We start from the raw sequence: 18,791 nt of genomic DNA on the forward strand, positions 1-18,791 counted from the left end.
CATTTGATTGTACAGCCACATGATGTCACCACACAAAAGGTGGGCAATGAACAGCCAAATAATTTTTCATTTCATCCAATACATGCAACAGCTATGTACTGGTGATGTACACAAACACTGCGACACCAGTCACAGCCACCAGTATTACCAGGGCTCAGGCTTATTTCCTCCTCTTCAGGCTCTTTCCAAAGGGAAAAATATTGTGTTAGAGTAGGTTAGAACTGAATGCACTTATAGCACCTTCAGAAAACCTAAGGGTGTGTTTTCACTAGCAGTGTGATTACTGGTAGTGCCTTAGTATTATTAACCAGACAGGCAGTGACTGAAAAGCAAAAGCCTCTTGGCTTCCTTTCCTTCAGCGTCTGGAGCAAGCACTGCTAAGCAACTCCTTTCAAAAAGTACTCAAACCACAGAAGTTATAGACTCATTTCAAGCCAAAGGAATCAATCAAAAGTGTCCCTGATGCACCTTTCTTTATTGTATAGTAAGTGGCTTACTGTCCTACAGAAGAAAAAACAAAGCTCAAAAGTGTTGTCTTAAATTAGCATTGTCCAGATTCTGCCCTGAAGTTTTACTGCCACCTCCTGCTGCTGCCTCAAATAATCCTTACTGAAGGCCGCCCTAACAGATAAGTAATGCTGGAGGAGGATTTGTATCATAGGCCCTCTGATGTTTACTTCTATCCACACAGATCACCTAAAAGCTGATAAACTAGAAGAGCAACTTTCTGGGCTGTCCACAAATTCTGTTCAGGTTAGAACACAAACATGCTGTATGTCAGTAAGGCTGAGAGTGAACAGCAGGTTAGCCAAAAAAGTCCAGACCCGGCCAAAAAACTCAACTCCAACACTTAGGACCACTGCACTCATGAGCAGAACACTAGTACACACCAGAGAATCCCTAAGTGCCAAAAGTTATTTCAACATAAAGGAATGTTTGCTAGCACAGCAGACTGAGAAGTATCAAAATCTGCTTTGAAAACTACCCCAGCTGGAAGTTACCTAGAGACAGTCTGTCAAAAAAAGTACACTTCTCCCTCACATAACACAGTGTTAAAGATAACAGTTAAACAAGAGTGAGACTCCTCCTATGACCCCACCCTATTGTTTAAATATGTTGGAAAAGATGATTATCATTAATGTATCTATTTTTATTCACCTTGAAGAGAGTTTGAATCTAAATTAGGTTGTTCAGTCTTGTGTGAAATGGAAGATAAAGGTGTCTTGGGAATTTATACATGTTCAAATATTCCTACTGCAAATTTCAACTGTGTGGAACTATTTTAACTGTGGTCTATAATGGATTTTTAAAAGTTTCTAAAACTTCTTCATTTCTAATAAATTGTTACATTTTTAAGTGTGCTTTACATCAATTATTTGCTCCTTAACTTGCTTTTTGATACACAAAAAAAACAACTGCATGAGCAACTGAGACCAAGAAAAAGTACACTGAATTCTGTATTTTACTCAATAACACTGAGGCAGAACAAAGGGTGAAAAAATAAGAGGAGAAAAAAAAATCTGAAAACACAATTCCAAGGATGTAGGAGGGTTGAAAAATTCACTGCATAAAGACAAATTTAAGTTTTTGCTCAACCAAAATCAATTTGTTCATCTCAAATAGCTGAGCTAACATTTCTGTGATATAGAACAGAGATTCACATTTTAAAATATGTAGTTTAGCACCAAATCCTGTGCAGGTATATCAGGCTAACACCTGTGTTACTGACAAAGCTCAGAAACAACACATACTTTATAATATCTTCGATTTCACATATTAGTAATGAGACCCATCTAAGCTGGATCAGCAGAATGTGATGAGAAATTTCAATTAAGATCTTCAACTTTTTTGACTTATTTATATGCAGGTACAGAAATCTGTCTCATTTAACCTGCAGTAATTCCATAGTGAACTTGAAGGGTGAGAGGGGGAAATCAGAACCTTTTCCTGCACCTCTTCCTGCAAAACTTCCCTGTGCTTCTATCATAGTTTTAACCACACAGTAGAAGTACAGAAGTCAGCAGTTAAAATTGTACATTTGCAAGTAGTTTAACAACATTTTGTGACAGAGTGAAGTCCTAAGAATTGCTTAGATTAATCCTAGTGGCATCTCATATTGTAGCTACTGCAAGAGCAGAAATCTCACCAGTTGTGGTCCTACCTGATGAGAGACTCTAGAATAGCTGGGGTGGGACCCTTTTGAAATTCCAGCTCTTTGTAGTGAAGGGCCTTAGCATAGGCTCGACATTTGGCAGCTCTTTCCCCCAGAAGGACAATGCCATTGTCATCTCGCAAAGGCAGTGGGCCCTGGGGAGGAGCACACACATCAAAAGCAGGATGAGTATTACAAAGCAGTCATGAACTCCACACGGAGTAGACACCACGCTAGCACTAGAAGGTGCTGCCCAACATCATCTCTACCTTGTCACTGTGCTCCATGAACTCTGCCAAGTTCAGTAGAGTCTGAGTGACTTCTGCAATATCCTGAGAAGTCAAGGCCAACTCAATGCTTCGGATCAGCTCATCCTGCTGGTCTTCATTCAGTTCAGACCAGCACGAAACAAAAGCAGCATTGAAGAGGTCTCTGGGGAGGAACACAAAAGACAGTGTGAGATGGAGATTAATGAAAAAAGTCTGTTTGACAGTTGACCTTCTTATTCAGAGAGAGCTAAAAAATACACTTACATGCCTACCTCAAATAAACAGTGATTAGTTCTAATAAAGCTAACTTCTGTGAAACCTTCACTTAAAAAGTATAGAATAGGCTGGTATACTACAATAATAGAAATATTGTACAATCATATGCTATCAAAGTTTCTCCAAACATGCTGGTTGTAAAAAAGCACTGCAGTTTATTCCTCTCAGAGGCATTTTTATTCCCCACAGTAAATACTCAAAACTATTTCATAGTCTGCTGTTTTTCCAGCCTCACTTATGTGCCTTATCTTATTTCTGGACTAATATGCAGAATTTTGATGAAAGATTTTGTGCACATCATGGAGCAGCCAGCTAGAAAAGGTGGAAATGAAATCAAGCTGTTGGCTCTTTGATTTGTGCCAAAGCATGAACTATCTCTATTTATGAAACTCCATAGCTTCTAAATAACCTTATTTTTTTCCTTAGAATATCTGGCTTCTATCTGCCATTTCAAGTCAGATAAAAATCCAGAAACAATATACCGAGCCATGGGATTGTAGGCTTGAGCCAGGGCCCAACATGAACGCAGGGATGGTGAGGAAGAATCTTTCAGCAGCTCCAAACTCAGTCTCCTTAACCATTCCAACCAGTCATCTTTGGAAACTCTTCTTGCTGCTCCCCAGGCCTGCAGTACAAAGGAAGACAATTCACCTACCAAACACAGCACTAGCCAAGAGCAGAAGAAATCCATCAGTAGGCAGCATTACTTCTTTACAGCTCCAAACCACATGCTAAGAATTCCTTTTCAATTTCCTGTAGTCCATTACCTTTACCAGATAATCTGCAGTACTTAAGTCTTATGTCTAAGAAATTTTCCCTAAATGTATTCCTGTCATGACATGGCAAGTATTTAACAGGAACAATCATTTCTCTACAAAAATATATGTAGAGCGAAGCCACTGTTGAAACATCAGCTTAAAAGCACTTAATGCATTTAGAATTACACTTTTAAGTCCAGCATTTTCAAACCAATCCATCCAATTACTGAACTACGTACTGCATGCATGTACTGTTCAAACTAGCCAGTGCTTAGCTATTAAGTTCAGCCTTTGAGAAAATATACAACTAAGATACAAGAGGAGCAAAAGCAAAAATGCAAAAAAGGCAGAGGCTCTGAAATAGATGTCTCTAATAGCAGATTATTCATTGTGATTTAGGAGGTCTTGCTCATACTTAACAAGCAAGTGTAAAGACTACTTCACAGCCATTAACAGTGTAATAGTTCAAGGTCTCCTATCTTTAAAGTTGTTCAGCACCTTCTAATTTTAAAGTCTCAGACACTACTTTGACCTCAGTTTTATACAGAATACAAAAGCAACATAAAAGCAACATAAATAAATGTAGTTCAGATGCACCAGACAAAACTCCTTCAGTGTGACACATTACCTCCCTTCAGTAGCAAATTCATGCTGTGAAGGCCCTAGTCTTACCTTCTGCAGGTTGATGGTGCTCACGTGCAATTTCTTCATGGGACCTGTTTCCACAGGACCACTGGCCAAAGTTTCTCCCTGGTTGCTTCTCAACATTCGATGCTGATAAATCAGGGGATCCTCCTCTTCATCAGCAAGAGTGTAACCCTACAATAGTTGGTTTACAATGAAGATCACACCCACATATGCAGAAGCAATTTTCAATAAGCCAAAAAAGTCAGAGCACTTGCAGCAAAATCTTACAGCAAAATCTGTGAAGCAAATACCCATGTTTCATTATAATGACTGCACCTTATAAGCCAGAGAACTCTAAACAATATCCCTTTGCTACTCAAGGTAACTGTCAATAACTCTTAGCTCCTAGTATAAAAAGCCAAAATTATGTACATTGAAACAAGCACTCTTGTCTATTTGACTTGCTAGCTCCTAGTCGCACGCAAATTGTAAACCAACTATTAAATTTTTTAAATGTAAGACATTCCACAGAAAATACTGAGATAACAAGGCCTCCTCCAGTCCTGAAACCATGGAAAAAAATAGGATAAACCCACATTTAAGAACTACCAAGAAAAAGAATAGTAATGACACTGGCTACAAGTCTAAGTATTTGCAGAATTTGCAATGATTCTTCTATAGGAAATATTTAATGCCAGTAGACAAAAAATTTCCCATTTCAATGTGAAAGTCTCCTTTAAAAGCTGCACTTAACACAGAAACAGAGTAACAACCACTCCTCATTTTATGAGTAAATCCAAGCAAAGGTTCCAGCTACATCTGTTTCAACATGACAACATCCCAAAAATGCAAACAACTGTACACTTGTCATTTTACCTTTACAATTCTGCAGATGAGAACATCATAGCGTTGATGGTTAATTCTGTGTCGCACCAGGACTTTGTTCACCATGGGGATGAAAATCTGATACTGTGAAAGGGAATGCATCAGAAACTTGTTACTCAGTGGCACCAAGAGCAGTAAAATTCTATCACATTGTTTCATTGATTAGAAACCAATTCTGACAGTTTGATTTCAGTTACTCCCAATTCCAGAAACAACACAGAGAAGAAAAATCACTTCTCTTGGAAATCCACGAGTACATTACAAAACTTAAACTTTAAAGCCTTGATCTTTGGGACAGTCACACCTGTGAGCTTTCAAGCCAAAGAATAATACTACCTTCTTTCCCAGCTGGAACACCAGAGAGGAGAGGGTGTCCATTGCAGTTGTTCGTAGCTCAGGGCTCTGATCTAGTGTTCGTACGATGGGATGAATAATCCGTGAAGCATAATCTGTGAAATCCAGGGACTCTGTCAAGCGGTCCACTGTTTCTAGAGCAGCTCTTAAGTCAGAGAAAAAAGAGGGAAGAACTTATCTCTCAGAGTGTTAAGAAAGAAGAAAGAAGACTGAAAAATACTTAAGTTCTCAGTCCTCCTAAAATTAATAATAATAGGCCACCAGAACTCTGTTAATGCAGGTAGGACTTGCAGGACAGTTTGCAAATGACTGAAATACTGGCAGGTGAGAATCAGAAAATTTTAAAAACCCCAAAGAAACAACAACAACAAAAACAAACCAAATTAAAAAAAAAAACAAACAACCCAACCAAAGCCCACCAACAAACCCAAAAAGCTAACAACACTGCTGTAATACCCAAATAAAAATAACCTTCCACAATTATTTAACACAGAAAAGATGAGGAAGGGACGAAAAGTGGTATTTCATTGTAAACATTCAGCCACTGCAGAACTTGGATATCACGGGTAGAACTGCAAAGAGAGAGACTGCAAAGCCACCAGCACTTACTTGCGAGCCACCACAGGGACATCTGGGGCATCAAATAGCTTTACAATGGGAGGTAGTAACAAATGAAGGTAGTCATCCAGGTTAGCTCCAAAGAGCTGGATTGCATTAAGTAGCTGGAGAGAAAAATCACAGAAGAGCAGAATGTCAAGAAGTTTGAATGGATCTTAAAAGATTATCTAGTCACAACAACCCCCCTGCCATGCGCAGGGACACTTTCCACTAGACCAGGTTGCTCAAGGCCATATCCAACCTGAATCTAAACCTTGCCAAGGCTGGGGCATCCACAACTTCCACATGCAATCTGTTCCAGTGTCTCACCACCCTTGCTCTACTGAGAATTTCTTCTCAATAGCTAACCTAAATTTCCCCTCTTTCAATTTGTACCTGTTACTCCTTTTCCTGTCACTACAGTTCCTGACAAAGAGTCTCTCCTTGGCTGCCCTGCAGCTCCTTTCATATAGTGGATCTCCATACAACCTTTTCTTCTCCAAGCTGAAGAGCCTCAACTTTCTTAGCCCATCTTCACAGCGGAGGTGCTCCAGCCCTCTTATCAACTTTGTGGCCTCCTCAGGATCTGCTCCAACAGTTTTACATCCTTCTTACATTGAGGACACCAGAACTGTACATAATGCTCCAAGTGAGGTCTCACAAGAGAGGGAGAATCAAATCCTTCAACCAAAAGAACTCAGTGTGACTCAAAGTAATGGATGAGATCCATTCTAAACAAGTCAGTACCCAGCGAAAAGTTTCTTCAACCCTGAACTTTAAACAACTGCCTACATCATTTCACACCAAGCCACTGCCAAACTGCAGCTGTCCCATTTGACTGTACAACACACCCACAAAGAGCTCTGCTGAGCTGGGCTCACAACTGCCTGGGCAGTCCCCCCCACTCACCTTCACAGAGACAATTCGACCCTGACTATTGTCATGCATGAAGACCCGTAACATGTGAGGAATGAGCTGAGGCAGGTACAGTTTGAATTCGCCTCCTAGAGCTACCACAATCTGCTCGATGAGTAGGATAATTGTGCTCTGTATGGAGTTGTTCATAACCCAGAAGTCCTACAGAAGGAAGAAAAAAAAAGGGGGAAAAATATCTAGCAGTTCTTCAGCTGAGCTGTACCAATTACAAGAAAAGCAAACTGTAGGAGACAATCTGTAGATAAATTCAAAGGGAATCGCAGGGAAGGACTATGCTTCCTGTTTTTAAAACACTCTGCACTTCCAGTACATTTATAGTTGTTGAAAACAACCTATGGAAGACTGATTTTTTCCTTAATTCTTCTACAAGTTTACAAACATTCAGTGAAATTTATGTGAAATGCCACCTATTTATGAACTCCAGATATCTCTTGCTAAAACTATGTTTCTGAAAGTACTAAGTGCACAAATCCAAGCACTGAAAGAACTCAGTCACTACTGGAATCTGAAGCTACACTTCCTTCAGTTACTACCAATAATGTAGATTGCAACTTCAAATAAATGATATTTCAAAGTACAATTATTACTTCAAATAAATGCAACTCTGCACTTCATATGAACTTATGAAGTAATTGATACTTTTGATAATGTCTTTGATAAACACTGTCCACCTTTCAATGCCAATAAAGTACTGGCTTAAAGATTGCACTCACTCTCATCAGGGTGACAATTTCATCCATGTATGGCCGAATATGACTTCTCACAAAGGACACCAACATTCCTAGCTGCTGGAACAGGAACTGGAAGGAAGAAATGTGCAATAATCAGTGTAGCTTACCCAAATATCAAAGCCACTGGGTAAAGAGTTTCACAGGCAATTGCAAGCTCATTTACCAAACAAACAGCATGCATAGCTCCTGTGTGCTCAAAATTTGGGACTAAATTCTTGGCAGCTTCAGCTCAGCAGTTTTTTGGGTTTTTGGTTATTTTTTACTGTTGTTCTTTAAGAGGGGAGTGGGGAAGAAAAGTGATTTTGGGTTTACTGGTTGTTTTTACCCCCAGCTTGCACCAAAAAAAATTTGTGAGCTCAAAGCCTCAGACACTCAAGCACACAAACAGGGTTTTAAAAAGTGCCAGCAAATCTATAATGTCAGAAGAGACCTGCAAGAACAGATGCCTCAATTACCAAGCATTGTAATTTAGGTTTGAAGGATGCTTCCAAAAATTTAGCCCCTAGTCTCTCTCCCCTGCCTGGAAACCAAATTGACACACATTCTAAGATATTTCTGTACTCTTTCCCATCCCCACCAAGATCTATTGGTGAAAAGTTACTGGGGAATGCAGTTAGGTCCTTGCCAGAAACACCACAATTTTTAAAAGATGGCTGATTGCACCATCCATTCTTCACCACCAGGAATTTTGACTTTGACAATTTTATTTGGATACACTATGACAGCTTTGCAATTCCTTTCACCACAATACAATCTTAAGCATCCAATTGTGACAATGAGTTTACTATTTAAATTGGTATGAAATCACGTGGGCTAAATCACTTGGATGTAGTCTATTTTCTCCACAAAAAATACGGAAATGTAAGTTATAATCTATTAAATTTAATTTCTTCATGCAGTTTTTGAAGACTACAGTGACAAAATACAAATGGAGCTCATAAAAAGAGATAACACTTTCATGAGAATTAAGTAAGAAATAATCTCAGCTTCTTTAGTGAGAACAGTACACATACCTTTACCAAAAAGGAACTCTGAGCTACTGTACTGTGCCTATTTTTTGGTGCAGTGAGAGGATGCTTACATACAGAACAAGGACCTTCCTCTTTTAGGCTTTATGTCACGCATACCCACCTCAGCTCTTCTCCCCAGTACACTTTCACCATCTTCTTTTACCTGAAAATTTTTAAACAGAGTGTGCACAACTGCATAGCTTTCAAGCAAGTTAGACCAGTCAGGTCTAGAACCTCAGCCAACCCAGATGTGAGATGTTTTCCTTACAATCTGAGTAGTAGTTCAGGCTGGGAGAAAACAGCTGTTCTGTAGCAGAATTTGGATTCTGCTAAGGGAGCACCCGTCCCACCTATAAAGCACAGCAGCAGTAAGGAGTACAAACTGCCCTTCACACCCCAGAGCATTTGGCTGCCTGAAGAAAAGCCTTGGCAAACAGCAGCCATCTCTGGTTAGATGAACCTTAAGCCCATCATCATCTTCACACAGTTATCATTTCCATCTATAACTTTAACTTCTGTAGCTGTATAACTGTAACTTAAGTGGGAGGGAAGAGAAAGCACTGCTGTGGAATCACCACCCATGCTGCTCTAAATGCTAGCAGACTGTATCAAATTGATTTTTCCTACTCAGAGATGAGCCAAAGTACATGACTGCACCAGAAATTTGAAGAATCTACCCCTATTATTTAATAATACTGTTTGCCACAGAGTATTAAGAGAGATCACTGAAAGATCTGGAAGCTGCATGTGTGTTTTCCTGAAAAAGAACAGCTTGATGAAAACACAGAATCAAATACTGGCCTTCCAAGGGTTATGCTCAGAAGCATCTGTTTCAATAAAAAGCAAAAAAATTGTTTGCATTGGACATTCCAGTAAATGCTCACAGAAGGGAAAAAGCAAAGCTGAACCTCACTTCTGCAGCATGCGTGGCATCAACACATAGCACAGCAATGCTGAAAGCCAGTCACAGTCTCTTCAAGGAAATGGATTCTTAATTTCATACAGTGGAACAGGAAGCAGGAGAGGTCCCTAGCAACTCACCTCTCGGATGGCACCATCACACACCCGTATTACATTAAGGAACGTTGGCATGACCTGGGGCAGGAACTGCACACACTTCAGTCCAAGGGATTTGAAAATAAAGGTGATGGCCTGAACTACCATAGTGTGGTGTTGGGACAAGGATTGGTCTCGGAAAATTCTCATCAGTGCCACCATAGAGACAGCTGGGTAGAACTCATCCAGAGGGAGGTTGCCCATGTTCACCAACATCTCACTGGTGCTGTAGTCCGCTAGAGAAAGAAGGCAGTGTCATGAGCTAGGTATTAAATATGGGTCCAAGAACATCTAAGTGTAAGTTTAAAACATGTACACTAATGATTCTTTAAGAGGAGACAAACTGGTAACAAAACAGTCAAGACCTGTTTGTAGATCATAAAGCTATCTATCTGAAAGAAATGGAGATGCTTACAAGAATCCTGGCTGGATTTGGACTCCGAGAGGCTAACAGCTGAAGCATCTCGTGACTGATCGATCATGCCAATGTTCACTTTGTGTTTGTAAGGGTCCAAAGCACCCAGCAGCCCTAACACACGAATAGCCTGGAAAGGTACAAAGAAAATTCACCAGAATTTCATCACTAAGGCCAAAGACAATACTCAAACCCTCACGTTTGAAAAGATCCTGATGACTGAAGAGGGAAGATCCGGAACTGAAGTGACTGCCTGGAAAAACCAGAGCTTTCTGTCCAGCTTCTGGAAGCCATTTCAGTGACTTAACACATGCATTCTCTTAATTCTGCTTATTGTATTTTGCTCAGCCACAACAACAATGATCTCTCCCTCCCTGCCTCAAATCCATGCTACCACATTGATTTGGCAGCTCTCTCTTCCAAAAAAGCTTTTCTAAGTGGTTTCGTGATAGTTTCATGTTCATACCTCTCTGCGGGTGCCCTGGTTTTGCTCAGTTTTCAGGAAGTTCAGAAGCACCTCCAGCAAAGTTGGGTACTTCCTGTATGGTTCTACCACATAACCAGTGCTAGCCACAAGCTGCCCCAGTGTCCAAAGAGCCACCTATGAAGATAAAGCCCAGAGAAGATTAGTTTTGACCAGGGAAGTTATTATGCCTTCTGATACATCAGTCATTCAAGTTCTGTAAAGTTTCCTTATGCATTTTAGGATCACACTGCAAACCACAGTCCATGGACAGAAAGCCTCTATAAAGAACATTTTTCTATAAGCAATAGTTAAGAAAGTAATAATCAACAATATCTTAGGCTCTCACTCAAAGGTACAATAATAAACATTAAATTCAGAGAGTCTGAGCCTTCCAATAAAACCAGCTTTTTTTCTTCTTGTTTTTCCTCTAACAGCTCTGAATTATGTCACAACAGGCACTGTAATCCCTCACCTGTGTACGGTGAGTATAACTCCACTAGAGAGACTTCAGTGATTTAAAGGCTCATTTTAGCAGCTATGATGGGATGTGTGGATATTTTGTTACAGCTCTGGTCACAGCAGCTGTCAAATTTAGTACAGCTGTGAACACTTACTTGTCTTTTAGCCAGCAGGGAGGAGTCCTGTAGCATGTCCATAATTATAATGAAGAGCTCATCCACCCACTTCCTCATCTCCAGCCCACTAACCTATTGAAAGACAAAAATTCATCCTTCATCTAGCATTCCCAAAACCTTAACAAGCATGGCAAAGAGGCATCTGCAGTATATCCCTACCTGTGCAAGCTCCCCTATGGTAGCCAGGACATTGTTAATCACACCTGGATTGGGATCTGGATCAGGATCTTTCAGTTTCACAATCAGTGCCTGGTGGGTGACAGTGGGACAAATCAGAACGTGTTTAAAGAGTACTCAGAATTATCTTTGCTTTTGTTGACACCTGAAATTGACCTCACAATCACAGTAAGAATTTCAACAAAAGAAACTTGGGTGTCACGAACATTATACAAATCTGGAATTAAACTGGGTGAAACTGTCACCCACATGTGCTCCTGTGGGTAACATCTACACCAATTCGTTTTTTTTCCTGCTATGATGAAGCAAAAGAACAGCAGCTCCTGAGGGTCTTGTAACCACTTGCTGTGTCACCTCATTCCAAAGTCATCAGGAGATGTAGAATCCCTACCTTGAGGATAGGCTCCATATAGGGACGGATGAGACGTGGAGCATTAGAAACCAAGTGACCCAACATCCTGGCACTTTGCTCTTTAATTCTGCCAACACCACTGTGCTCCAGCTCTGTTAGAATCTGCACAAGAGACAAAGGAAGCAAGCAAACCAGGAAAATAAAGGTAGGTAAAAAATTCTTTCCATTTCCTTCTGTCACAATTCAGCACTTGTAAAGGCTGTTCTACATTTCACTCCATTATCATTTCCCTACATTAAGCTAAGTTTAATTAGTATAAAAGGGATGGCTCCAAAATCTGTTTACAGAGAGGTACCATAAATTCACCTAAAAGCAGCACAGAACATTCTTCCTCAACAGAGATGGAAAGCACTATGGCATGGTGACTAAGGTGAAATAATAACTGCTATCCTTCTTTTCTCTTCTAATACATCCATAGAGCTTCAGTCCAAACATATATCACCAGAAAGATCTGCTGAAACCCATTAAGCTGGGCAATAATTTTTTTTCCAAAAGATTCCCCCACTATCCATGCATTTACAGCTAGATAGCCCAGGTCTTTAACACCACCTTAGTCTCAATATCGATTACAGCTTCCCCTGCAGGCATCCCTCCTCCTTACCTGGATTAACATCTTTCGAAGGAAAGGCATGACAAAGGCAGGGTTCATGCTGCTCAGGCGCCCCACAGTGCAGATGGCCAGCTCTCGGATTTCAAACACTTGATCATTCAGAGCCACAAAAAGAGCTTGTAAGTTTTCAGCCTGGGCAAGGTGAGCATCAAACCGCTCATCCAGAGAAGCCAGCACACAGAAACGTATATCAGGGTCTGCAAGAACACATTTATTTCTCTTTAAATGCACAAAACTCCTGTTCCTTTTGTTGCCTTTGCTCACAAAACAGCCTCAAAAATTCTTCACAAGAGCTTCCCCAGACACTGTATCAGTGTTTCACACACAAAAAACAGGACAGGTCAGTCCAGAAATCTCCATGCCGCTCAACATTCCCCAATAACCAAGTCAGTACAGTGTCATCCTCTTGCACCTACAAGTGTCACTTTTGGATGCTATGTGGCAACCTGAGATGAGTTCAACAGGAAGAATCAAAAAAAAATATAAAGTACGAAGTTTCAACAAGAGGGACCAATTCCTTCCCAAACTACAAAGTTTATTGACCCAGAACGGCAGCAAAAGGGGTCTCAGTGTTCTACCTAGTTCAAAGGATTACCAAGGGCACAGAGCATTTTTGGATTGGAGCATTTTTCACTAGTGTTCTAGTAATACCTCAAAAATCAAGATGTGGGAAAAAAAAATTGGGAGACTTTTTTTTCTAATTTACCAAGAGTGATAGCTGAAGTTTAGTGGCAAATATGTTCAAATCCTATTACAAATTCTATTCCTGTCCTTAATATCATCACCCGCTCACATGATAATATGTGACAGGAGAACCTGTAGGAGAATAGTTTGTAAGGATAGTGCAGAAGGCAATTTTCCTCACTGAATTACAGCTGTACTAACTGCCAAGAAGTGGAGACAGCTTTGCCTGCCCAACGAGGATAAGCGTTATAAAGAGTGGGCTAGCTAGTCAAGAGTAAGTTGGTGCTGAGACCCAGAGTCTGCTGGCTGTGAGGAGGTAAGGGACAGATAAGGTAAGCAGATGTTGTGTGAGGGACAGACAGGGTTAGGTGACTGGGTAAGGGACAGCTTAGTCAGTCATGCAGAAAGGAAACTTGCAGACAGGGGAGGAGTCAGTGCTGTGTGAAGCTGCCTGTGAGAAAAGGAGTCAGTGGCCTGAAAGAAGCATGAGAAGTTTTTAATAAAGGACTGGTGTTGGTGCCTGTCATGTCAGTCTCAACACAATTATTACAAGAACCCTTTTCTCTGAATCCCACACTAACCTGGGTCAGTTATTCCAACTACAAGCAGCTTGCTGAGGACATCAGCCACGACCTGCACTGCTGTCTGACTGACCACATGGGCATGGCCACTGATCAAGTGGATGGAGGGTGTGAGCAAGCGAGAGCAAGTGCGGGCTGCTTCCATCCGGATCTCCTTGTGTTCGCTGTTCAGGAAGTGATCCGCACAGTGCCGAACAAACTGAGTCAGGGAGTGGCCTGAAAAGAGCAAAATGGGTGCTTAAACACAGGTTTACACCTCAATTACCAGTTTCACCAGGGAACAGGAGTTTAAAGAACATGCTCCCAGAATTTTCCTGCTGCTTGTACTCTAATGCTGCAGTTGCTTATACCCCGTATGCCCATGCCCCCAGCTTCCTTATTTCATCTTACCTTCAAACTCAAAGCTACCAAGTGTACGAAGGGCAAGGGTGATGCTCCCCACATCACTGGCCTCTGGGATGTTGGTGAGACTGGGGGAGGCCAGCTGGTGGGCAAGGCCCTTTGGCATGCCTGGGTGTCGCAGAGGCTTGTGCATCAGAACAAGAGACAGCATTTTCAGCAGCCCATCCTGGATATCCTTCTTCAGCTGTGGGATCTGACGGCTCAAGTCATACAGCACAGCTGTTAGAGCAGGGCTGAGGGCAAGAAGCAAGCAAAAGTCATTAGAAAAGAAACAATAAGGTGCACACTTCAACTTTTTGTTTATTTATGCCTTTGCCAATCAGAATATAACTGTGGGCATTCGCACATGAGAGCAACACCTGCAAATAGAGCACAGAGTCCTTGTGTGAACTGAGGCACAAGATGGCCTTCCTGTATGAACTGGGTGAGCAAAGTCCCAGCATTGTTGCACACATCACTTCATTAGCCAATGTTGCTATAATACTGTTACAAATCTATATGAATTCTTACACTTATGCTTTTTAAACAAAAAAGCAACTAAATTCACTTCCAGGTGACAATATAATTCAAACACCCTTGTGCTACCTTAATTTTCTCCATACCTTTCCATACTAACAACTTAATTAATTCCTCCAATAAGAACTGTCAGCTACAAAGGTGGAAAGAAGCCAGGAGCAAATATTCAGCACTTCAGCTCTCCTCTGCCAGCTTGATATGGCACAAGTCTGCTGGCTGTCAGATGTTTTCAAAAATTTTGCAGGTTGCTGCCAACTGTGTTTGAATAGTGAAAAATAAAGGAGACTGCTTTTGGACTAGTTGTTCTACAAGATTTTGTTACTGAGATATGAATGCTCTTAAATAACTCAGACACATTAAAACATACCATTCTTCTGAAAGTAAACTTAAAAGCAATAATCTTCCTTTTCAATCTGAAAACTTTAAAGATCTCACTCTGCATGGCTGACAATGCCATCCTGCAGCTAGCAACAAAATAGATTTATGCTTACCTCAGGCCCACAGCCAGCATAGGTTCCAAAAGCTCTTTGATGTCCTGCTGGATACTGGGTCCCATGGCTCGTGCCAGCATACTAATACAGGTGAAGACTGTGGCATCAACCTGCACAGACTTCTGCCTCCTGGAAAGGGACCACATAATTACACAGAACTGCTATTTTTCAAACATCCCACTTTTTTCCCTCATCCCACTTCTGTGTTATCAGTCTTACATTTCTGATTTTTATACAAGAATTTGATCCCACATTACAAAAATGATATAAAGAACAAGTGTTTGCATTTCTTCCTCTAACTTTTCACATACTTACTTGTGGGCAAAGTCCTTTGGGGGAAGAGCTGCTTTTATGATTTCAAGAACTTTTGGTAGGTAAGCTTGAAACTCAGACCTCACGGCCACAGAAAGCAAACCCAAAGCCTGGAAGGCTGCTGTTCGCTCCTTCTCCTTCTTCACACAACTGAGAACATGATTCATAGTGTCTGGAAGATACTGATCAGCTGCCCACAAGAGAAAACAACACAGATACTAGAATTCATTTAGGTTTATACAACTGCATAACACTTCCAACTAAACGTTTACAAGTGTAAAACTAGAAAACAGACATGTCAGGTTAAATTTGCTGATATGACCAGTTGCAAACGTGTCACCACCTAATAAAAATTTCAAACTACAGAAGATTTTGTTTTATTTAAAAAAAAAAAATCACCAGAATTTTAAAGAGCTATAGAACACCCCCACTGCAACAGGTTTTATACACTTATAAGATCCAAGCACCTTGGTTTCATAGTGATTGAGTGGAAATTTGGAATAATTAACAAAAAAATTGTTCAAACCCACTAAGAGCATCTTGATAATTTGTCTCCAACTCCAATACTCTCCTAACCTTGCTTGATAAATCAACTTAACTGCTTTAAAGCTAGCAGGTATTTCCTACCACAGGCAACAGAGAAAAAGGAAGAGAACTCTAATAACATTTGGGATATACTGAGTTAGAGCAAGAGAGAATTCTCCTCTAACTCTGACATATTGAGGAGAAAACAAAAAAAGGAGGTTTTTATGCCTTATGGTATTGATCACCAAATGTTGACAATTGGTTTCAATCTATTTTCTTCATCAGAGCATCATTTTGGCATCAGGTATCAAGTCACACTTATTCAGAAAAAAAGACTGTCCTCCCACAGAGGAATGTGCTCATCACACAAGCACCACATTTGGTGTGCTGCACTGCTTGCTCAAGTTCATCTGGACCAAAGAGAGCTGGATAACTTCCAGACAAAATTCAGCAGCATTTCTAACATCCAACCATCTGTCTTGTCACCTGTGAACGCTGAAGGACGGAAAGCTGCCAACCGTGGTAGCAGATTAAGAACCGTCATCTGGATCAAAGAATTTTTGCTGGTTCTGCACTTGAGAACCCACTGGCAGACCTGGAAGGAAATAGATTAGGCTTTAAAAGATGGCAATTGGCAGTAATGCATAAATTTTATTCTCTGTGTGCTTTTAGGCATTCTACTGACAATTGGCTTCAGAGTCCATCAAAAAGGATAATCAAGACTGCTTCCAAAGGAAATAAATCACTTGCCCCAAGGCAGAAAATGACAAAGACACGATACACGTAAACACTTGAGTTTTGAAGGCTCAGTTCAATACTGGGCAGTATTGCCTGCTAAATAAAAACACAGAGGACAATTCCTCTGCAAGAACAGATGTTGAGAATGTTGGGAGACAAGCTGAAGAACAAACACATACTTGATCAAACTTCTCTTCCATTAGATCCCTGCAGCATCGACTTTCTACCAAAGTAGATTTTGCTGGGACGGGTGAAGTTGCAAAACCCATAATTCCTTGGTGAGCACTGTACCCCAGGAGACCAGCCAAAGCATTTGACTGAGAGGGCTGAAGAGACTGAAAGCTTGTGAATGGAGTGATGTGCCGAGGCTTGGTACTGAAGCCCATCAGGTCTTTGCAGTACTTGTCATGCACAAGCTGCTGCTGAGTGATCTCCTCCATCTCCTCTCTAAGGCGCTGGACAAAGTAGAGAAGCATTAAAAAAATAAAAAGTAACTGAGTAAGATACTTCCAGTAGTGTTACCCAATTCTCCTGAATAGCACCCTGTATAATCAATATCCAAACGGCTGTAAAACATCAACTGAAGAAAATCCAGAAAAAATATTTGGGTATCTAACATGCAAGAGAGTCCTCATTCCATAGAAAGAATCTTTTCAATTGTATTTAATCCAGTTAATAGCCTTACCACCAGAGCTTATTACCTCCTCAGCCCAAACTTGTCCCTTCTATTTCTCTGACACACTTTAATGCTCAACTCCATGTTCAGATGAGCTTTCCACACAACAACCCCACTGCAATACTATGGGATATATCCACAGACTGCAGAGTTGCTACACACTCTCAATCAATCCCCATAATCTCCACCTTGCTCCTCTACTCACCTCTCCCTCCATACTGCTGATTCTCACTAGCTCATTGAGGATCAGTAAGGCACCATGGATTCGGTCATCACGATTCATTCCTTTCTCTTTGGCCAAAGTCTCATCAAAGCCCTTCTCAGCCTCTTCATATGTATGCTTGGGGGAAAGGAAAAAAATCTCAGTGACAATGCAGAAACAAAGCCTGTGGAAATGAAGTAGTACTGCCAGTCAAGAGTTACTGATGCTCTGAATTTTCTGAGAGTACCCACAAACCTCAGTTGAGTAATGAAAGAAGTATAACACAATAAAATTCTGATTCACCCAGAAGCTGTGGACTCTGCTGCAGAACATTTTCAACAGCACTAATCAAACAGCACGGTATCAGCTTCATCACTATCTGCAGCACTTATTTGATTACAAGAAATCCAGGTTGATAACATTTGACTGTACTGCTCAAAACTTACTTGATATTACAAAGCTTGAATTCATGTGACAAGGGCAGCAAAGCAAAGATTCAGACAAAATAATTCTCACCTTTCGTACTCATGATTTATCTGCACTAATAAAACCCTGTACTAGTAAGGGATGACACTAGATAATTGCATGGCTGTAGAACTAGGTCAAGTTCAATAGCTGAAGATGAGGCACAGACAGAACAATGTAATTTTGAAGGTGTTAAGTCTTGCTTACTTTTACAGTAGTAGGATAAAGGAACTACTCACTTTGGAAACCATTATATTTTCAACCCTTTCAAGGAGAGGCAGGTTATTACTGACAAAGGTGACACAGGTTCTTAGCTCAGTCGGCTCTTCTGAAAACTGGCATTTCAACATCTGCATTGCATTATGAGGGGCTGCTTCAAAACAAAGTTTATTTTCTTACTCTGTACCACTGGGGCTTCTGCATCTCTTTTGGCTCCCGTTGCGTGGTGAGGATAAGGCAGGCTCTTAAGGCAGAGACGGCTCCCTCTCGGATGGCCTGCTTGGGATCCCACACAGCCACAAATATATTGTCAAAGAATGGCTGCACTTGTTGGAAGAAGAAGGTAGGCACGCTGATTGCCAGCTCACGCAAGACAAGAACCTGGAGGTGGGGAGGGAAACAGTAGCAATCTGGAAGATGAGCACACAGAGACAAACCTCGTAACTTTTGCAGTGTAGTACCATTTGTTCAGACTGTCAATGTCTGTGAGCTGTTTCCATCCCCACACTCTGACAATTCCTAGCATAACAGTGTCTTGGTCTTCATCAGTCACTGGGTAATGGAGACACAATGAAGCAGCACTCTGTCTGCCATGAGAACATTACAGATTCTCA

At 40.9% G+C, this 18,791-nt stretch overlaps 1 protein-coding gene across 1 annotated transcript in view; it reads right to left on the bottom strand.

Moving 5' to 3' along the window:
• The window catches only part of MTOR (mechanistic target of rapamycin kinase), a 60,077-nt gene that overhangs the window by 41,012 nt on the left and 274 nt on the right, over positions 1-18,791 (bottom strand). Inside the window, exons 2-25 of the mRNA XM_062507390.1 lie at positions 18,358-18,558; positions 17,497-17,631; positions 16,795-17,070; positions 16,364-16,472; positions 15,356-15,542; positions 15,041-15,169; positions 14,022-14,266; positions 13,632-13,847; positions 12,358-12,563; positions 11,736-11,858; positions 11,327-11,416; positions 11,147-11,239; positions 10,533-10,667; positions 10,067-10,196; positions 9,637-9,887; positions 7,568-7,654; positions 6,828-6,995; positions 5,931-6,043; positions 5,304-5,466; positions 4,959-5,051; positions 4,128-4,274; positions 3,180-3,322; positions 2,422-2,584; positions 2,162-2,307 (exon numbers count right to left, since the gene is read on the bottom strand). Of these exons, the coding sequence (XP_062363374.1) occupies positions 2,162-2,307; positions 2,422-2,584; positions 3,180-3,322; positions 4,128-4,274; positions 4,959-5,051; positions 5,304-5,466; positions 5,931-6,043; positions 6,828-6,995; positions 7,568-7,654; positions 9,637-9,887; positions 10,067-10,196; positions 10,533-10,667; positions 11,147-11,239; positions 11,327-11,416; positions 11,736-11,858; positions 12,358-12,563; positions 13,632-13,847; positions 14,022-14,266; positions 15,041-15,169; positions 15,356-15,542; positions 16,364-16,472; positions 16,795-17,070; positions 17,497-17,631; positions 18,358-18,558 (3,749 nt within the window). The remainder of the gene's footprint in view (positions 1-2,161; positions 2,308-2,421; positions 2,585-3,179; positions 3,323-4,127; positions 4,275-4,958; positions 5,052-5,303; positions 5,467-5,930; positions 6,044-6,827; positions 6,996-7,567; positions 7,655-9,636; positions 9,888-10,066; positions 10,197-10,532; positions 10,668-11,146; positions 11,240-11,326; positions 11,417-11,735; positions 11,859-12,357; positions 12,564-13,631; positions 13,848-14,021; positions 14,267-15,040; positions 15,170-15,355; positions 15,543-16,363; positions 16,473-16,794; positions 17,071-17,496; positions 17,632-18,357; positions 18,559-18,791) is intronic.

The sequence above is a fragment of the Cinclus cinclus genome, chromosome 23 (assembly GCF_963662255.1).
Source record: "Cinclus cinclus chromosome 23, bCinCin1.1, whole genome shotgun sequence".
Taxonomy (NCBI): Eukaryota; Metazoa; Chordata; class Aves; order Passeriformes; family Cinclidae; genus Cinclus; species Cinclus cinclus.